At 39.7% G+C, this 21,690-nt stretch overlaps 2 protein-coding genes across 9 annotated transcripts in view; one reads left to right on the forward strand and one right to left on the reverse strand.

Annotated features, from left to right (window-relative positions):
• Positions 1 to 21,690, forward strand: part of FRY (FRY microtubule binding protein) — a 407,136-nt gene that overhangs the window by 340,186 nt on the left and 45,260 nt on the right. For all 8 annotated transcript variants that reach the window (XM_070520479.1, XM_070520478.1, XM_070520476.1 and 5 more), the window contains 10 exons: positions 1,901 to 2,051; positions 2,600 to 2,703; positions 3,463 to 3,648; positions 6,061 to 6,259; positions 7,695 to 7,816; positions 10,838 to 11,025; positions 12,069 to 12,163; positions 14,237 to 14,844; positions 15,975 to 16,072; positions 16,442 to 16,612. In XM_070520479.1, the coding sequence (XP_070376580.1) occupies positions 1,901 to 2,051; positions 2,600 to 2,703; positions 3,463 to 3,648; positions 6,061 to 6,259; positions 7,695 to 7,816; positions 10,838 to 11,025; positions 12,069 to 12,163; positions 14,237 to 14,844; positions 15,975 to 16,072; positions 16,442 to 16,612 (1,922 nt within the window). The remainder of the gene's footprint in view (positions 1 to 1,900; positions 2,052 to 2,599; positions 2,704 to 3,462; positions 3,649 to 6,060; positions 6,260 to 7,694; positions 7,817 to 10,837; positions 11,026 to 12,068; positions 12,164 to 14,236; positions 14,845 to 15,974; positions 16,073 to 16,441; positions 16,613 to 21,690) is intronic.
• The window catches only part of ZAR1L (zygote arrest 1 like), a 77,516-nt gene continuing 60,164 nt past the window's right edge, over positions 4,339 to 21,690 (reverse strand). The window contains exon 4 of the mRNA XM_070520482.1: positions 4,339 to 4,467. Coding sequence (XP_070376583.1) covers positions 4,456 to 4,467 — 12 coding nt within the window. The 3' untranslated portion in view covers positions 4,339 to 4,455. The remainder of the gene's footprint in view (positions 4,468 to 21,690) is intronic.

Consider the following 21,690-nt stretch of genomic DNA (forward strand, 5'->3'; position numbering starts at 1 on the left):
CTGTGATTACTTTAAAGACAATGTTGAGGGGCCGGCCTGGTGGCGCAACAGTTAAGTTCACACGTTCCGCTTCTCAGCGGCCCAGGGTTCGCCAGTTTGGATCCCAGGTGTGGACATGGCACTGCTTGGCACACCAGGCTGTGGTAGGCATCCCATGTATAAAGCAGAAGAAGATGGGCACGGATGTTAGCTCAGGGCCAGGCTTCCTCAGCAAAAAGAGGAGGACTGGCAGTAGTTAGCTCAGGGCTAATCTGCCTCAAAAAAAAAAAAGACATTGTTGAGGAAGTTCATTAATTTATTCAAAAAATATTGAGGCCATCCCTGTTGCCTAATGGTTAAGTTCAGTGCACTCTGCTTTGGTGGCCCTGGTTCAGTTTCTGGGTGTGAACCTATACCACTCATCAGCGGCCACGCTGTGGCAGTGACCCACATATAAAATAGAGGAAGCTTGGCACAGATGTTAGCTCAGGGCGAATCTTCCTCAGCATGCATAAAGAAAGAAAGAAAGAAAGAAACTTATTGATCCCCTACGATGTGTCAGATACTGTTCTACGTACTAGGGAAACAAGAAATGAACAAAATAGAGAAAGTCCCCGCTCTCATGGAGCTTGTGTTAGAGCAGGGGAGGCAGTCAGGGCCGGTGAATGGGTGATCTGTGCCAGGGAGGAAAACTACAGCAGAGTGAGGGGACAGAAAGTGATGGGGATGCAGGTGTATCTTAAATAGAATGGTCATGGAAATCCTGTGATACAGTGACACTTGGGCAGAGACTTGCATGAAGTAAAGGAGTGAGCCACGCAGCTGCCTGGAGAACAGACACGCAGCCATGGGCAACAGTAGATGTGAAGGCCCTGAAGCCGGGCAGTGCCTAGCACGATCACAGAACAGCAGGAAAGCCAGGGTGACTGGGGCGGAGTGAGGAAGGGGGACGGTTGTAGGAGATAAGCCAAGAGAGTAGTAGGAGGAAGATCTTGTAAGAGCTGAAAGGCCATGGTGTAGATTTTGGATTTCATTTTGAGCGAGAAGGGGAGCCACTGGTGAGTGTTAAGCAGAAAAGGAGATGTGAATGAGCTTCTGTTTTAAAAGGATTGCTCTGATGAATTATACCTCAATTTAAAAAAAAAAGGATGACTGGCTACTCTGTGGAAAACAGACTGTAGAGGGGCAAGGATGGAAGCAGGGAGACGGTAAGGAAGATACCGTAGTAACCCATGTGAGGGAGGGTGGTGGCATCGACTAGGATAGTAGTGATGGCGACAATGGTGAAAAGCGGTCATATTCTAGATACATTTTGAAGGTAGAGCTCACTGAATATGTTGATTGTAGCAAGTTACTTAACCTCAGTTTCTCCTCTAAAAATAGGGATAATAGGTACCTATTATTGCATTATTAATATGTGAAATGTATAGACCAGTGCCTAGCGCAAAGTAAGTGCTCTCTTTATTAGTTCTAATGTTGTTATTTTTATTATTTTTACTATCATCATGATTATGAGTTGGATGTGAGATGTGAGAGAGAAGTCAGAGATGACTCTGACCTAAGCAAACTGAAAATAATGGAATTGCATTTTACTGAGATGGGGGAGATCAGAGAAAGAGCAAGTTTTCACAGAGATGGAAATTCATATGATTTAATGTTTTTCTTTTTGTGTATCTGTATTTTCCATCACTCTATAGTGAGTAACTATAAAGTATGTATCCAAAAAATAAAGGGGTGAAAGAAACTCAATCAAGTAATTCTAACCCATTTGATGATATAATTCATACTCACCAAATTGAATGGTTAGAAAGTTATTTTTACAAGCATGAGTTTGTAAGATTCTTTCTAAAAACACCAAGTAGGGAAAACAAAAATCTCGCCCTGAAAATAGTAAAGCATGCTTGTCTTTCTCACCCCACAGATGACCCAATTTCTCCCTACACGGGCTGGCTGTTGACTATCACAGAGACCAAACAGCCGCAGCCCTTACCGATGCCTTGTACTGGAGGATGCTGGGCCCCCCTGGTTGACTACCTCCCAGAGACCATCACTCCTCGGGGGCCACTCCACAGGTGAGCAGCATGTGCAGGTAGAGAGAAACAACTACTTAGCTTTACTGGATTTTCTTCCTATGAGAAGAGAGAAACCTATTCCAGGTCCCATCAAGTGAAATGACCTTTGAAATCAGAGAGACCATGCACGACTTGAATTGCAGCTCTCAGTATATTGGCAGAGTGTGGTCCAATATTAACCAACATGCAAAGCTGCCTTGTAGGCCTTTGAATTTTTCTTTGATGTAATCTTAATATGGGTATTCATTCTGTTATGCTTTTTAGATTGTAAGAAGAGAGGACTTTTGTCTTCTATTTCTCTTCATCCCTCAGGTCTTATTTACCTAGGTGACTAGTAGAGTTCTGTTATGTGATTAGCTCAACTGATGTTTCTTCTTCTCGTGGAGCTCTGTGCAATGTCAGAAGTTAAGCTCCATTTCCCTGAAAGAAGAGTGTCACATAACACTTCAGCAAGGCTTAAGAGTTATATTTAATTGTGACTTAATGATCTATAAGTATAGTTCCATCCTCTTTAGAAGTTGCATTAATGTCATCATTTCATTGATTAGGTGCAATATTGCTGTAATTTTTATGACTGAGATGGTGGTGGATCACAGTGTAAGAGAAGATTGGGCTCTTCATCTACCATTATTACTTCATGCTGTCTTCTTAGGTAAGACTGGATCTGAGAGGAATTCTAGCCAATAGGGTCAAAACCATATAGAGGTAATCCATAGAGCTTTCCTTTTACGTTGACATCCTGCTTTCCTCATTTCTGAAATATTTAGTCTCCTCCATTTTTCATTGCCTTTTTGTAACATCTGCCCTACAATTTCAGTTGATCAGTCTTTGTTTAAAATTGTCCTAATGCTACAATATAAATAGGGTGGTCCCTCACTAATGCTATATCTATAAGGATATGCAAAACCAGTTGGCCTCTTTGAGGGTCTTTGGCTAGATGTGATGAATTTAAAGCTATGAGGCACGGTCAGTGCACAGAGAGAAAGAATATAGAGCACAGCGGGCCAAGCACTGAGATTTTAAAATACCCAAGTTGTAGAGCAAAAATGGAAAGAGGAACAGCCAGCCAAGGAGTTCAGTTACAGAGAGATGAATAAAATTAGAATCCTTCAGTAACAGGGAGATCCAGGGAAGAGAACAAAGCAGGAGGAATGCTAACCATGTCAGATGCTAAAGAAAGGTCAAGAGAAGTCCATCTATCAGCATTTTATGAGAACATTTGATTCAAGAAATAAAGCATTTTATTTTTCCTAAGCCCAACTTCTTTATGTTGGTAACACAAACAATAACAAAGAAAACTAAACATTCTTTTAACATGTTCCTCCCGGGTATCTTGGAATCTTTACTATCCCTGGAATCTAAATGAGCTTAAAATTTGTTTATACTAAGAGATTCCACCGTTTTGTTCCAGGTTTGGACCATTACCGGCCCGAAGTCTTTGAACACAGCAAGAAATTGCTTCTTCACCTCTTGATCGCCCTCTCTTGCAATAGCAGTTTTCATGCCATTGCTTCCGTGCTCCTGCAGACTCGAGAGATGGGTGAAGCTAAGACCCTAACAGTTCAGCCAGCTTATCAACCTGAATATCTCTACACAGGTAACAAAAGAAGGAGTGGCAGGGAGCCTGAGACAGGGTCACAAATACAAGATAACTGAAGGTGTCCATGGAGTCCAGCTTCCGTTCTCCAATGCTGTTACCCCCTAACTTTCCAAGTGATCAAATAACAGCACAACATATATGCACCATTTCACTTGATGTTAACTTGCCTTTCAGAATCCTTCATTACTGAATATTTTCAGATATATTTTCCTTATTATTGTTATGTTGCTGCTCTCATTAAATATGTTCTTATTGATGCATAAAACATTAAGATGTCCATTGGCCGAGAGCATCTGTCTAGGACACTGAAGGATGAGAATGCAGAAAACAGTGACCATCTCCATCTCCTTGAGAACCATTGCCGAGATGCCAGGTGTACCTTCTAGTTCCCCTGAAGGAATTTTCACTTTATTAAATGACTGACCTCTCTGGGAGGCACCATTAGTGGAAATCTATTAAAAACCATTGCTGTTTTGAAACCAAAAATTTCTTCTTAGAAAAGAGAACAGAAAGCATTAGCTGAGTCAAAGAAATTACACTGCTGTGTCCAGCTGTTTATGAAAATTTTCCCCAAAGGGTTGATCAGTGGTTTTCACTTAGAACCAGAACATTTAGAATATCTTAAAATGATGAACTAACAGAGCTCTGGGGCTACTTTTTTTACCTAATTATTTCGTACATTATGCTGGCTCAGGTTATGGTATGGCATTTCATATGTCACCATCGACTTTCTTCATAACCTTGAAAAGGACGTCCCTTTTATTCATCACTTGTACTCAGCACTGTCTTATCTTCTGAGAGACGTTAACGTGTTTCCTTGGAAAACAAAAATGAAGTCATTAACTCTGAGATGCACATACCACTGACCACAGTTTAAGCTCTTTGTTTTGAACCTAGCTACACTTAATCGAACATAATCTATCAATAGCCTCTCAGAGACACAAAACTCTTTACTCTAGAGACTTAATTAAAAGAATCTGAAGAGTTCTGGCTGTTCTAACACCCCAGGATAAGAATGTATTCCCTTAAGCACATGGCTTTAGGCTGAGAAAACTGTGATGTCTGTTAAGCCATGTATCTTTGAGTGCATCAGTTTTGCCTCCACTATTAACACTGATGTGGCATAAAATGGGTTAGAGTGGGGATTTACAAAACAAAATACAAAATACACCACAGGCAGGAAAAACGAGAGAGCTAAAATGATTGAATCTATAGCACACATGGAATAGGTGTATGAAAAGCGTCTCCCTTTCATAAACATTTATTAAATATCTATCGAATACCTAATTTCAACTATAGTTGCTTTCAAATCCACATTAAAAACCTTTGTGATAGAAATTATTGTCTTTATCTTATTATAACAGGAAACTGAGGTACCGAGAAGTTATTATAAACTCCCTGAGATTACAAAATAAATGGCAAAGATGCTATTCAGACCCAGGCCTTCATACTCTTAATTCAGTCTATCTGTCAGACATACCAGAACTATGTACTTTTTATGATTATTAAGGAGGAGAAAAGGGATGGTCACACATATACAATTTCAAACCGCAACACACCCAGAAATATAGAATGATAACCAAATCTGTAGTGGGGAAAAAAACATAGTATTTGCTTAGACCATATTTCTTTGACTACCATGAGACATAGTTTATTAAAATTATTAATATGCACATAATATTCACAATTCTGGACACATTTACTCTAAAATGTTATGTATAACTTACTCGTCAGCCATCAGTTGCTGGTATCCTCAAAAGCAGTATCATTTCACATATTTAAGTAGTATAATTCCAAGATATAATTTACTAATGCACAATTGGGTCCCAATGTATTGTAGAACTGTTCATCAACCTATGCATGTACACACAGGCACACACACACCCACCCACACCCCACTTCTTTTGCAGAAAGCATCAGTTAAAACACTAGAGTAGGGCCCAGCCCCATGACTGAGTGGTTAACTTTGTGCACTCCGCTCCAGCAGCCCAGGGTTTTGCTGGTTCGGAGCCTGGGTGCGGACACTCTGCTCATCAAGCCATGCTGAGGCAGCATCCCACATAGCACAACCAGAAGGACCTACAACTAGAATATACGACTATGTACTGGGGCTTCGGGGAGGAGAAGGAAAAAAAGGAAGATTGGCAACAGATGTTAGCTCAGGTGCCAATCTTTAGGGAAAAAAAAACACCAGAGTAGAAAATAGCAGATCACCTTCTATTACCAAAAACGCTGGTTTACACAGCAGTGCAACTATACCATAAGCAAGGAAAGAATATCAGTCTCATTTGATCACAGTCATAGCCAAAATTAAATGTTTTCTCCAAAAAATTTAAATACACCCTCACCTCCTGACCTCATTAAGTGCCCTGCCTTGTACATTCCACCTTGACCTTTTTCTCCCACCAGGTGGCTTTGACTTTCTGAGAGAGGACCAGTCATCCCCAGTTCCAGACTCGGGGCTTAGCTCCAGTTCCACCTCCTCCAGCATCAGTCTGGGAGGGAGCAGTGGGAACCTCCCGCAGATGACCCAAGAGGTGGAAGACGTGGACACAGCCGCTGAAACAGATGAGAAGGCGAACAAGCTCATTGAGTTTCTAACAACCAGGTAATGAGGGGTTAGGAAACAGGCTATTGTTTTCAGCTCAATATTGGGGGCAAAATGCCATCACTTTAAAGCCACACAGATGGGAAAGTGATCCCGGAGTTCTAGCAGAGTCCTATTTTCTCTTCTAAATTGCACCTGCTGGAGTCTGTGTACAAGGCAGACACTGTAGAAGTTGTCTAAGATCCCACTGATGTCCTAGTTGCTGGGCAGGGAGATTTGTGTATAATGACGACGCAGCAGATGGAGGCAGGAGATAGTAGCACCCCGTGGTGAACATGACTTTAATCATCTAGAGCTGCCAGGATCTGGGAGTTCTGAGACTTTGCAAAGAACATCACTCTGGAAACCAAAGATAATAGCCACGGTTGACCCAGGAGCAGCGACAGAGGGGACCACTGTCTGCTTATCTCCTCCCAGGAGTCATTTATGAATGGAAGTCAGAGACCAGAAACATGATAGGAAAGGAATCAAACTAATAATAATCAAAATCAAGAAAAACTACAAGCAATCCTGTTTTTTCAGGTCTTCTGGTTCTTCTAATAAACAAGTTCACTTATAAGGCTTCAGAATTTCTAGCACCCTGAGGTTCAGTATTTGTGTAAAAGCATGCTTACCTGTGACCTGGGGTGTGCTCTCCTGTCTCGGTGAGTTAAGGCCTGGAAGTCTCGTCTGTACATGTGTTATCTGGTATGGTGCATAGTTTTTCTTTCTTCAACTAACATATCAATTAATGCAAAAAATGAAAAAAGAGCATTTTCTCTCCTCCATTAATGATGGTTCAGGGTATTCTGCACAGCTCTCAGCTCACTATGGGATTTAATATGCAGGAAGCTTAGGAAGGGGGCTGATGTGCCTACATACAGGGTACTTCAGAGGCCTAAATCATTCATGGAGAAGAAAGGCAGTGTCCCCACTCACCATTGTCAACACCACATGTTGAGAAGGGTGTTCTCCGAAATTCTCACATCTGGCTCCATCCCATTCTTACTGTTGAAAACCAAGTAGACAACAGAAGCTGTATCTTCAATTTGGTTCTATGGTATCTGGCAACCTAATGAAGTAATGCTGGTAAAAGCATTCTCTCTGCAAATGTTCAAATTAAGCCTGTGTCTAAATCTATATTTTATATCATTTTATTTAACAAACACTTATGTCACACCTATTATGTGCCACACACTGTTCTGGTGAATTGAGAAGTTTTAATGTTGTGAGGTTTTAATTTTATAAATAAAACTTAAGAAAGAGTATGTCTCCACAGATTAGCTAGGTCTGCTTTGAGTATACTGTTAAGCTTTCTAAGACTGAAATTCACCCCCATATTAATTAGTAAAATTTTAAAAACATGTATTGCATCTTTGGAGTTAGAACTACATATGTGGTTTTAAAAATGCAAAATGATAGCAATATTTTTGACATTTTGCTTATTTTCTTTAAGGGCATTTGGTCCACTTTGGTGCCATGAAGACATCACGCCTAAAAATCAGAATTCGAAGAGTGCTGAACAGCTCACTAATTTTCTGCGTCATGTTGTATCCGTATTTAAAGATTCCAAATCAGGTACTTCATCCTATTTCCCCAAATTGGACTTCCAGCGTTTTTCTATAATGGAGCTCATTCTCCCCTTATGACTACACACCATGTATATGGTCCTGCATTGGGCTTCGATAACAGAAGAATGTTCATAGGGGACTTTAGAAGCTTATTTCAGATGTCCCTCACTGAGAGATAGTTAATGTCACGTATATTTGCATTATGCTCTATCAAATAATTTCCCCAAGGTCACCGTTCTCCTTGCTTCATTTATCTCACTAGAATTAAACTGTGCATATAATGTTTTATTTAAATCTAATTACTTGACTGTCATCAGACTCAACTGTGAGAAATTGTCAGCCTTGCAAACTGGTTTAAAAAAAATTTTTGTAATAAAATGTTTTTGACTTTAAAAGTATTTGCTAACAAGTCCTGTGCCAATGACTACTCAATATTCTGAACACAATGTGACTCTTAATTAGATTATAGTAGCATCATAATATTTAAGCCCTTAGCTGAATTCTGTTCTGATTCAACATGGCCTGAGCTGATTTGTGTGTGAAATTTAAATTCGGTTCCTCAGCGTGATGCAACAACCATCTCTACCTTTTTCACGCACCAGGCTGGCCCTATTAAACATGGCTCAGTGGCTTTCCAAGGGGCTCTGACAGCACATCTCACAGTTTGAAACATTCCAGGTTAGCCACATCTCTTTTCATTATCAGAGGATACTTAATAAAAAACAAAAAATACTGATAGACTGAAATGGGAGTCATTCCAGGAATAGGATTGCCATTTCTTGTTGTGAGTTTCCTCTGTGGAATTTCTTTGAAATATTAATACTATTTACATTTGCTGTTTTCCCCCACTTAAAAGTCACTTAATAACTGAACAGAGCCCAAAGGAAGAAATGTACTGTTTCTGTGTGAACCATTAATTTGTCTAAAACTCTTGATTATATGAAGATCATAAAAATGAGAAAATATAGGGGGCTGGCCCCGTGGCCAAGTGGTTAAGTTCGTGCGCTCCGCTGCAGGCGGCCCAGTGTTTCGTTGGTTCGAATCCTGGGCGCGGACATGGCACTGCTCATCAAACCACGCTGAGGCAGCGTCCCACATGCCACAACTAGGTGGACCCACAACGAAGAATATACAACTATGTAACGGTGGGGGGCTTTGGGGAGAAAAAGGAAAAAAATAAAATCTTTAAAAAAAAAAAATGAGAAAATATACAAATGCCTGTACTGTATTCTCAGAGGCTGCTTCAGGCTGCTTAGAGTCTCAGTCTTCTCACACATTGCCCAAGCTATTTTTACCCACCGCAATTTCTTTGTCCATCTCTGCTTTCCACCTGTTTCCACTACAGCCCAATAAAATATGTTCCTGGAAACAGTGTATTAGTCAGGGTAGCATAGCTGCTGTAACAAACAACCCTCAAAGCTCAGAAGCCTAACACAATAGAAGGTTATTTCTGGATCCCATAATAGTTCAGGGTGGATGTTTGGCAGACGGCCTTCCACCTGCTGCTTCAGAGACCCTCCATGCTGAGGCTCTGCCAGCCCCTAGGCTCAGAGGCCTCTATAGACCCTCTGCGTCCAGCCAGCAGGTGGAGGAAGAGCGAGTGAGTGGAGGACTCCTCAGGAGGAGTTTATATGCCAGGCCTGAACCAAGCATCCACTGCTTCTTCCCACATTCCACTGGCCAGAACTCAGGCACGAGGTCACATCTAACTGCAAGGAAGGCTGGGAAGTATAGGGTCACTGTGTGACTGGGGACAGAAGGAATTATTCCTTTTCTCTGCTACACATTAAATAGCTTTTCCCAAAGGACATTGTCATGGTGGGGGGGTGGGGGGAGTTCTGCAATCTTACTATTATAGTTCTAGCATTATGATTTGAATAAGCTTTTGTTCATTGCCAGGGGACCTAACCCCACATATAAAATGGCCTAAGTAGGAAAATATGTTTTGAAAAGCAAAATAAAGACATAACAAACTATTTTGAAACATGACTCATTCATAATTTGTGAACTGCCTACATGGGTTTATTTCTGTATTTCCCACCCTAAGTCCATTTTCCAGGACCCTTTGTTTGCTTGGCGGGAACATTTTCTTGTACAGTCTACATGTCCCTAGGGTCAAACAGCCAAGCAGCAGCTAAGAACAATAACAATGAATTACCCCTCCTGGTCCACTTTCATGTGACAATCAAATGTGCCACCGGGCCTTCCAGATCACAGAGACAGCCAGAATTGCTGTTTTCATCATGGCCTCTGACTCTCCTGGCCTGGTTTTCTCCCTCCTGAGTCACAGCACATGTACAGTTTAATGGCCCAGGACTCAGTCATGGGCTTTACCTTACAACTTCATCTCCATCTGACCAAATGGTTTTCTGATGACTGAGATTACCTTCATGCTATTGGAAGAACAAATATTTAGCCTAAAGTTTAAATGATGGCTGCCTTCTTTACAGTATCTACACATCTGCATTTTTATAGACTATTCTGAAGAGCAAAGACTTTGGCACGGGCCTTGGTCGTGTGTAGAGTTGACTAGATCCACTAACCTCCTCCCGCTACATACACAAGTCCTCTGAAAATTTGTTTCTAACAAATTCTCTTATGAAAAAAGGAGTGAAGGTATTCTAAGTAAAAAGTAGTACAGAAGAACGGTGTCGAAAAATAGCAGGGTAATAAATAAGACATTTGTGAGCACATATTATGCGTCAGACATTGTACAAAGCATTTTTTAAGTAAATTTTCACAATAATTCTATGAGATAGATGCTATTATTCACAAGTTAAAGGTAAGGAAATAGGCTCATAGAGACTAAGTTTCCCAGAGTCTCAAAACCCTTGATCCCCAAACAGGACCATCTTGTTCCAAAGCTTCTGCCTCCTTAAGATTTATTCAAATGTAGTTTTTATTTTAAAATGGTAAGTAAGTACCACCCAGGAGGTAGCTCTGTGCAGTTAGCCTGTTTTATACTTACAGATAACTGATGCCCCACAGTTCTCAGAGTAGTGGCTGACCTAACCTCTTTGGGCCCTAGGTTTCCATCTGGAGCAACACTTGAGTGAAGTTGCGTTACAGACAGCCCTCGCAAGCTCTTCAAGGCACTATGCCGGTCGGTCCTTCCAGATATTCCGGGCACTCAAACAGCCTCTGTCAGCACATGCCTTGTCTGACGTTCTCTCAAGACTGGTAGAGGTGATTGGAGAACATGGAGATGAGATTCAGGTATGGAAGGAAAGACCACTGAACTCATCCGTCTTCTCGCATTTCAAAGATGAGGAGTTAACTTTCTTTGAGCCTTCTTTCTCCTGAAAATTATTCTAGCCATTTGGGCATGTATAATTTATTTGAAAATTTTTAAATGTTGACTTTTGTATTTACAAAAATCACTTCAAGGAGCATTGTTCTAGAAATTCAATGGTTACTGTTTTATTGAGCCAACAACTGAAATCCTTTGGTGACTCCTTTGTTGTTTTTGTTGTTGGTTTTATTTGGCAGGGCATGGGGGAGTTATTTAATATTGTTTTGTCTTTTTGCTAAAACCTAAGATGCAATTGTGCAATCTCTCCACTCAAAGAAGGGATCTCCATTGTGTCTTTGCAAAGCACCACCCCTCTCTCTATAGTTAGCCTTCACTAAACTGAGAAGAACTGGAAGAAATAATGGCGAGAGTAGATGCCACGAGAAGACCCTGAAGACTGGGGACTCCAGAGACTGGGGAGCTGGGAAGGTTGAACACCAAGAGCACTGCAAGCTCTGTAGCTTGGGCCCAGCCATTCCTTTCCATCAGGAACGTTCCTGCATCTCAGGAGGCCTGCGTGCCAGTAGACTCTAGCTTCTTTTCTTCCTTCTGGCCATTGGAAAATGCCGCTGAGGCACAGCCTTTCTCATACCTCATCTCTTAATATCTGGCTTTCAGACATTGCCATTCTGTATTTCAAATGCCCACCATCCCTCTCTGCCAGGAACCATGCTTGCCCCTTTAGCCTTGCCCCTTCCCTGTTGGATTTCAGATGAAATTCATCTGTTGAGGACCTCAGACCTAGGGAAATAAATCTTCATGATTATCTGCTAACTTCTAAGCCATCTGAATTTCCTAAGTGGCCTTTAAAATTTGTTTTTAGGCTTCATAAATTAAAATAGTGATGCCTGTCTAGCTTTCAATGATATTACCATCATTTGAATAAAGTTTGCATTAATTAAATTTATCTACAGGAAGTTAACAGTAGCTACAAGCAGTGTAAAATGTTGTCTTTGCATGTTTGCAGGGTTATGTAATGGAAGCACTCCTTACCTTGGAAGCTGCCGTGGATAACTTGTCTGACTGCTTGAAGAACAGTGATCTCTTAACTGTATTATCTCGGTGAGAACCAGCTTAATGACATTTTGAAATCAAAGCGACTGTACTGAATGTTTGGGAGATGCCTGGACTTTGGGCAAAGTCCAAAGAACAAATCTAGTTTTTTGCAGGGGCCGGGGGAGGCAGGGCCAGCCTAGTGGCATAGTGGTTATGTTCACCTGCACTGCTTTGGCAGCCTGGGGTTCACAGGTTCGAATCCCAGGCACAGACCTGCACACCACTTGTCAAGCCATGCTGTGGCAGCATCCCACATAAAATAGAGGAAGATTGTCATGGATATTAGCTCAGGGACAATCTTCCTCAAGCAAAAGGAGGTGGATTGGCAGCAGATATTAGCTCAGGACTAATCTTCCTCACCAAAAAAAAAAGAAAGAAAGAAAAGAAAATATAGTTTTTGAGGTCTATTTACAACCTAACAAAGCATGTATGACATTTTCTTAAGTTAAAAGAAAAAGGAAGTTATGACACACACACACACACACACATATATATGTTATATAAGTATTTTAAAATGTCAGCAAGGTAGACACCAAATGTTATCTCTAAATAATACAAATATTAATGATTTTTTATTTTTTTACGTCTGAGTATTTTTTCAAGTTTTGTATAATAGTTGTCCTATTTATCACACTGTAAACTAAAACTACATATTATTTTTAAATGAATACATACAAAACTGATGTGAACCATCACTGTAAAACAGTTAGGGGGCCGGCCCTGTGGCCGAGTGGTTAAGTTTGCGTGCTCTGCTTCAGCGGCCCAGGGTTTCGCGGGTTCGGATCCTGAGCTCAGACATGGCACCACTCATCAAGCCATGCTGAGGTGGCGTCCCACATAGCACAACCAGAGGCACTCACAGCTAGAATATACACCCATGTACTGGGGCCTTTGGGGAGAAGAAGAAAGGAAAAGAAAAAAAAGAAAATTGGCAACAGATGTTAGCTCAGGTGCCAATCTTTAAAAAAAAAAAAACAGTTGGAATAAATGTTGGTTTTACTTGCAGAAATTCCTACCTTAGGATCTTTTTTATTTTTTAATTCATTTTGCTCATGCCAATGTTTAATAACCCACTTCAAATCATTCACAATTCTATATTCTGTTTGTATAACTGAATTTATCTTGCTTGAAATTGAGTCAGTAATGTTATATCACATTGGACCTTGTTACTTTCTTTTTTTTTTTTTTTGAGGAAGATTAGCCCTGAGCTAACTACTGCCAGTTCTCCTCTTTTTTGCTGAGGAAGCCTGGCCCTGAGCTAATATCCATGCCCATCTTCCTCTACTTTCTATGTGGGACGCCTTCCACAGCATAGTGTGCCAAGTGGTGCCATGTCTGTACCCGGGATCCAAACAGGCGAAACCGGGCCGCCGAGAAGCAGAATGTGTGCACTTAACCACTGGGCAAGCCCCTTGTTTCATTTTTAAGTTGAGTGTTTTTTATGGATAAGTAATTTTGGTGTAATTGCTAACATCATACATATTTATCTATATAAACCTACAGATTTATTTAAATCAATAAAGATTTATCAAGAATGTTCTTAGTTTTATCTTTTTAGCCTGAAATAAACTTAGAAATCATTTTTCATAAATTTTTATAAATGCAAATTCCTTTGATACTAACATTTACTAACTTTTTTTCCTTCTAGATAATATCATTTCCATTTCTGTTCTCCTTATCAGTCAGTTAATGGAATATTAAAGTTTGTACCTATCAGGCACATTTTAGTTTGTAATTACTCCTACCCAAGTTCAAACAAAAGATAAATGAAAGATCAGTAAATTTATGGCCAGCTGCTTATTTCTTTAATCTTTCAGTAAGCGCAAGTCAGTATTAGGTATCACTGTTGTTTTGTTGGTGAGAGTTGTTCTGCTTAAGTTTTGTTTTTCATACTTTTAAAGTTTAAGAATAAAGAAATTTATTCCTTTAAGTTTAAGAATATAGGGGAAAAAATGACTAGAAAGTAGTAATTCCAAAGAATGATTTCCCTCCCTTATTGTTCATCAGTGGATCTTAGAAGGACTGGCTGTTCAGTGAAGCATGCTGGCCTTCTAGTAAACTTTTTATTTTTATACCCAGCTCTTCATCACCAGATTTGAGCTCCAGCACTAAACTAACAGCAAGCAGAAAGAGCACAGGACAACTAAATGTGAACCCTGGGACAGCCAGTGGCAACACAGCCACCGCAGAACGGAGCCGGCATCAAAGAAGCTTCTCTGTGCCCAAGAAGTTTGGTGTTGTTGACCGATCCTCAGACCCACCTCGGAGTGCCACACTGGACAGAATTCAGGCTTGTACCCAACAAGGGCTCTCCTCAAAAACCAGAAGCTCCTCTTCCTTGAAGGACAGCCTCACAGACCCATCACACATAAATCATCCAACCAACCTGTTGGCCACCATCTTTTGGGTCACAGTGGCCTTGATGGAATCTGACTTTGAGTTTGAATACCTAATGGCCTTAAGGCTTTTGAATAGACTGCTCGCTCACATGCCACTCGATAAAGCTGAGAACCGAGAAAAACTTGAGAAACTCCAGGCGCAGCTCAAGTGGGCAGACTTCTCAGGGTTGCAGCAGCTGCTGCTGAAAGGATTCACCTCTCTCACCACCACAGACCTTACCCTGCAACTTTTCAGTTTGCTGACGCCGGTGTCCAAAGTATCCATGGTGGATTCATCCCAAGCCATTGGTAAAGCCAACATCACTCACGCGCTTCTCACCACAGTTCTGCTGGTTATTGTGTTCAGGTTTAGTGTAAGATCATGTGGGCTTACTGCTTGTGACAGTCTGCTTAGAAATGGTTCTTTGGGAATAGTTTTTTTTTTTATTTTAAATTTCTATATAACGTATGTCTTCATTATTTATATTGTAGAAGATATTTTAAGGCAATAGTATAAAAGGGGCAGAAGTAATATATATTAGTCATTTCCCTATGCTTTCCAGATATAAGATACTGTTAGTTTATTCCGTTGCTCTTGTACAGACATTTTTTCCCTTTTTTCTTAACTCCTAGATCTTTTATTTTTCCTAGCCTTTCTTTTCTTCTTGAAAATTTTCTTGATTCCCTATTATTTTGAATTAAGCCAAACAAACTAGATTGTTAATACCAGGGCATGTGGCCCAGAATTCTTTTCATGAAGCTAGAGCTTCATACAGTGCTACTAAGTGGTGCTCATCATTTTAAAGAGTCTTTTTGATGACATGAGTAAGACTTAAATTGACTGGCCTATGTCCTCTCATACAGCTTTTCCTTAAAATATCTGTTTTTTGAGAAAAATTTCAAACTAGTGCTTTGGTTCCTTTTAATGTGCTTTTTAAAATCTACGCCAGACATTCTTATTTTTTTTTTTTTTTTAAAGATTTTATTTTTTCCTTTTTCTCCCCAAAGCCCCCCGGTACATAGTTGTGTATTCTTCGTTGTGGGTTCTTCTAGTTGTGGCATGTGGGACGCTGCCTCAGCGTGGTCTGATGAGCAGTGCCATGTCCGCGCCCAGGATTCGAACTAACGAAACACTGGGCCGCCTGCAGCGGAGCGCGCGAACTTAACCACTCGGCCACGGGGCCAGCCCACAGACATTCTTATTTACAGTCCATGGCAGGACAGCCATTGTATCTGAAAATTACAAATCTACATCAGTGACTCCGAACTGGGGCCACTGTGGTTGTGCATTTTTCCTGGATTTTGTTAGATCATATTAAAGTTGCTTCAGAAGACTGCTTTTGCATCACCTCAGAATGAAATCTGTAATGTTGCCTTCCCACTGTTAACAGTTAAAATACACCATGCTCAGCATCTCCATTCTGTCTTCTCTAACCCAGGGTTTCCACTGAATGTTTTGTGTCTCCTGCCCCAGCTGATTCAGCATTTCGAAAATCCCAATCAGTTCTGTAAGGATATAGCCGAAAGGATTGCTCAGGTATGATTTACGGTTCCACACTCAGGCAGATCCACAGAGGCCTGCAGGAAGGCCCAGTGTTGGACAGAAATTACCAGGCCCAGAGAGGGCAATGAGTTTTACAAAACCTGAAAGTAACAATTGATATTGCTAGTAATTTACATCTCTGGGTGGCTGATGCACATTGTCTTTTCTGGTTTCATTATTAAGAAAACGGGTAAAGTATTTGTGAAAATTATATTAACTAATTACTGAGACAGGCACTGCTGCAGCCTACCGAGAAAAGTATCGATCTATTTTCTAGACTGCCAGGACTTTTAGCAAAATTGCTAACATTTCTTCCTACTGACCAGGCTATTTTATCCCTAATTTATTTTCTTCTCTTAAAAGGTTTGTTTGGAAGAGAAGAACCCCAAACTTTCCAATCTCGCACATGTCATGACTCTCTATAAAACACATAGCTACACCAGGGACTGCGCCACGTGGGTCAACGTGGTCTGTCGATACCTTCATGAAGCATATGCTGACATCACCTTGAATATGGTTACCTACCTGGCAGAGGTGAGCTCTTGAGTTCAGGGTAGGATCCATCATAGTTTCTATGGGCAAAATATTTATATGGAACTGATAATACTCAACTTCATTTATTGAATGCCTATTATATATTATCATATGAAATCATTTTAAATCCTCACAACAACCCAGTGATGTAGATATTATCATAATAAAGAATCTGAGGCTCAGGCAGGTTAAGTAATCTGCTGTGAGTTTAAGGCAGCAGAGCCAGCCTTTGAATGGAGGTATAGCTGCCTCCAAAGCTTAAACTCCTTCTTTTTACTCCACTAATACCTGTCAGCACATGGCAGAGACAAAGAACTTTTATCCTAGTTACTCTGGGGGTTCAAATCTTATTTAAGGAATTACTGTGTGGCTTGATGTGTTTAATGGTTGTTTGCTCTGAACTAATTAACAAAGCATAAATTTTGAAATCAACTTTTTATCTTCATCTTTTATGTTTGCTTTTGAAACTGGAATGGGAATTTTGTCCTCGCAAATGTGTTTCTAGCACATTCGTTACAAAGCCCTACTCTGACTTCTCTGTATGTTGGTGATAGGAATACACAGCATATGGGGCAAGTGATGAAATATACTCCATTTAGCACCTCCAGTCCCCAACAAGCTTAATACACAAGGGCTCAAAATCTGAGGCAAATCATTGATAACAGCTACCTAGTTTCAGTATTTTCAGTGCTGCTTTTCCTTTCAGGACATGCAGTCATACCTTACTAGGGCCTTTTCAGAAGTGAGGAGGACAGCCCATTACAACTTTTCCTTTAGTTATGTCACCAATTCAGGGTGCTGGTAGGTTAAAGGATCTATCATTTTCTGAAAGGCTCCACAAGACTGAAGGCCTCTACCTAGAAGAAAGTAGTGGCTCCATCCATCAACATTTATGGTAGATCCTGCCAGATTTTGATTTGCAACGTGGATCGGCAATATGTGGGCTGTATGTGGACTGTCAATGGCCAACGATTCATGCGCTCTTTCCACACCCTCATCCCTGGCATTTTAAAGGACCTCTCCTAAGTGCCACCTGGCTGCTTTGGATAATCACCTTGGTCACATCTGTCCCCCAAGGGTTAGCGAGCACACGCATACCTCAGCACACAAGAAATACCAACGTAACCTGTGCAAACGTCCTGCTTACGTAGGCAGAAGACGGCTGTTTTAAAAGAAGGTGAATTGTGAGATAGCGAGGAGGCAAAACTGTTTGGATCACTAGACATAGAAGTTTCAAAAATACAAATGGGGTGTGGTATGTACATATGATGGAATATTATTCAGACTTAAAAGACCTGAAGTACTGATGTGTGCTACATCATAGAAAACATGATACTAAGTGAAATAAGCTAAACACAAAAGGACAAATATCATTCCACTTACATGAGGTACGTAGAATAGGCAAATTTACACAGACAGAAAGTAGAATAGTAGTTCCCTTTCAACCATGGGCTGGGGCAAGGAGGTGATGGAGAGTTATTGTTTTGTGATTACAGAGTTTTTTTGGGATGATAAGAGCTGGAAATAAGTAGTGGTGATGGTTGCACGACAATGTGAATGTACTTAATGCCACTGAATTGTACACTTAAAATGGTACATCTTATGTTATATATATTTTACCACACTTTTAAAAAGTGGATTGCCTAATTTGTTCTATTCAGCCCTAATCACAAATTGTCACCAAAAAATTTTATTACAAACTTAACGTCCCACCATATATAATATATATTAACCCCTATTCCGATTACTCACATGTTCTTTCAGGTGCTGGCCAACACATGCATATACTTTTAGGGCGCTATGGTCAGTATTTCCATTGAACCTGCTCTGGTCACTTAACATTAACTTAGTGTGTGTGTTTCCATATGTTGACATAGCTCACAGTGTTCTTTTCAATAACTTGGAATTCTATCAGGTTAATGTAACACAATTTGCTTAACCATCTCCCTTTTTTGCTTATATTCATAATTTTTCTATTACAAATGGTCCTTTTATGTAGACTTTTTATCAGATTACATTTGAATCATTTCTTCTGGTGGCATTTCCCAAAGTAACTATCCAGGTAAAGGGCATGGATATGTGGATATGGATATGTTATTTAGTTCTTATATACATTTGGGAAATTGGTCTTTACAGAGGTTTTCCCAATTTACAATACTAAAAACAGTGTATAAATATTTTTGTTTTCCCATATCCCCACTAAATTTTATCATTCCATTTATTCATTTTTTCAGTTTTGTATTTTTATTGGTACTTTAAAATTACTCTCTTTATCAATTTCCTTTCTAGTGCAGATGTTGATTTTTCCACACAATAGATTTGTGTAATTTTTTATTTCCTTGTGTGTTAACTGCTATTTCTTTTGACCACTTTTGATGTGGAATTTCAGGGTTTAGCTGAATCAGCCCTACTAATTCTTTAGTTTGAACAGTAAACTTTATTATGGTATCTGTCGCATGTATATATATACTTTTTTATTGAGGTAACATTGGTTCATAACATTATATAAATTTCAGGTGCGCATCATTATATTTTGATTTCTGTGTAGACTACATCGTGTTCACCACTCAAAGACTAATTATCACCCGTCATTATACACATATGCCCTATAACCCCTTTTGCCCTTCCCCTCTGGTAACCACCAATCTAATCTTGTGTGTGTTTGTTGTTGTTGTTGTTTTTAACTTCTATTTATGAGTGAAATCCTACAATACTTGACTTTCTCCATCTGACTTATTTCGCATAGCCTAATTCCCTCAAGGTCCATCCATGTTGTTGCAAATGGCAAGATTTCATCCTTTCTTATGGCTGAGTAGTATTCCATTGTGTATAAATACCATATCTTCTTTATCCATTCATCCATTGATGGGCACTTAGGCTGTTTCCAAGTCTTGGCTATTGTGAATAATGCTGCAGTGAACATAGGGGTGCGTAGATTTTTTTTAATTTTAATTTTTGTTTTTATGGCAGTAACATTGGATTATAACATTATATAACTTTCAGATGTACATCATAATATATTTCGAATTCTGTCTAGACTACATCATGTTCACCACCCAAAGACTAATTATACTCCATCACCACACATGTGAGCTTAATCAGCCCTTTCCCCCTTCTCCTCCTTGCATAATACCCTCAAGCTCCATCCATGTTGTCACAAATGGCCGGATTTCATCCTTTCTTACGGCTGAGTAGTATTCCATTGTGTATAAATACCACATCCTCTTTATCCATTCATCCCTTGATGGGCACCTAGGTTGCTTCCAAGTCTTGGTTATTGTGAATAATGCTGCGATGAATATAGGGATTTATGTATCTTTATGCATTTGTGTTTTCAAGTTCTTTGGATAGATACCCAGCAGTGGAGTAGCTGGGTCATATGGTAGATCTATCCTTAATTTTCTGAGGAAACTCCATACTGTTTTCCACAGTGGCTGCACCAGTTTACACTCCCACCAGCAGTGTACGAGGCTTCCCTTCTCCCTGCATCCTCTCCAACACCTGTTGTTTCCTGTCTTGTTAATTATAGCCATTCTGACCAGAGTGAGGTGATATCTCATTGTGTTTTGATTTGCATTCCCCTGATAGTTAATGATGTTGGATGTCTTTTCATGTACCTGTTGGCCATCTGTGTATCTTTGGAGAAATCTCTATTCAGATATTTTTCCCATTTTTTAATTGGGTTGTTGGTTTTTTTGTTGTTGAGCTGTATTAGTTCTTTGCATATTTTGGATATTGACCCTTTATCTGATATATGGTTTGCAAATATCTTCTCCCAATTGTTAGGTTGTCTTTTGTTTTTGTTAATGGTTTCCTTTGCTGTGTAGAAGCTTTTTAGTTTGATGTAATCCCATTCGTTTATTTTTTCTTTTGTTTCCTTTGCCGGTTAGACATGGTACATGAAAATATGCTGCTAAGACTGATGTCAGAGTGTGCCGCCTGTGTTTTCTTCTAGAAGTTTCATGGTTTCAGGTCTTACATTCAAGTCTTTAATCCACTTTGAGTTGATTTTTGTGCATGGTGTAAGATCATGGTCTACTTTCATTCTCTTGCATGTGGCTGTCCAGTTTTCCCAACACCATTTATTGAAGAGACCCTCCTTTCTCCATTGTATGCTCTTGGCTCCCTTCTCGAAAATTAGCTGTTCATATATCTGTAGGTTTATTTCTGGGCTCTCGATTCTGTTCCATTGATGTATGTGTCTATTTTTGGCCAGTACCATGCTGTTTTGGTTACTATGGCTTTGTAGTATATTTTGAAATCAGGGAGTGTGATACCTCCAGCTTTGTTCTTTTTCCTAGGATTCCTTTGGCTATTTGGGGTCTTTTGTTGTTCCATATAAATTTTAGGACTCTTTGTTCTATTTCTGTGAAAAATTTTGTTGGAACTTTGATAGGGATCACATTGACTCTATAGATTCCTTTAGGAAGTAAGGACATTTTAACTATGTTAATTCTTCCAGTCCAAGAGCATGGAATATCTTTCCATTTCTTTGTGTCTTCTTCGATTTCTTTCAACAATGTTTTATCATTTTCAATATACAGATCTTTCACCTCGTTGGTTAAGTTTATTCCTAGGTATTTTATTCTTTTTGTTGCAATTGTAAATGGGATTGTATTCTTAATTTCTTTTTCTGCTACTTCGTTGTTAGTGTATAGAAACACAACTGATTTTTGTATGTTGATTTTGTATCCTGTGACTTGAGTGTGTTCATTTACTATTTCTAAAAGTTTTTTAGTGGATTCTTTAGGGTTTTCTATATATAAAATGTTGTCCACAAATAGCGACAGTTTCACTTCTTCTTTTCCAATTTGGATCCTTTTTATTTCTTTTTCTTGCCTGATTGCTCTGGCTAGGACTTCCAATGCTATGTTAAATAAGAGTGGTGAAAGTGGGCATCCTTGTCTGGTTCCCGTTCTTAGAGGGATAGCTTTCAGTTTTTGATCATTGAGAATATTAGCTGTGGATTTGTCATACATGGCCATCATTATTTTCAGGTACTTTCCTTCTATACCTGTTTTATTCAGAGTTTTTGTTATAAATGGATGTTCTAGCTTGTCAAATGTTTTCTCTGCTTC

This window comes from Equus asinus, chromosome 11 (assembly GCF_041296235.1).
Source record: "Equus asinus isolate D_3611 breed Donkey chromosome 11, EquAss-T2T_v2, whole genome shotgun sequence".
Lineage (NCBI taxonomy): Eukaryota > Metazoa > Chordata > Mammalia > Perissodactyla > Equidae > Equus > Equus asinus.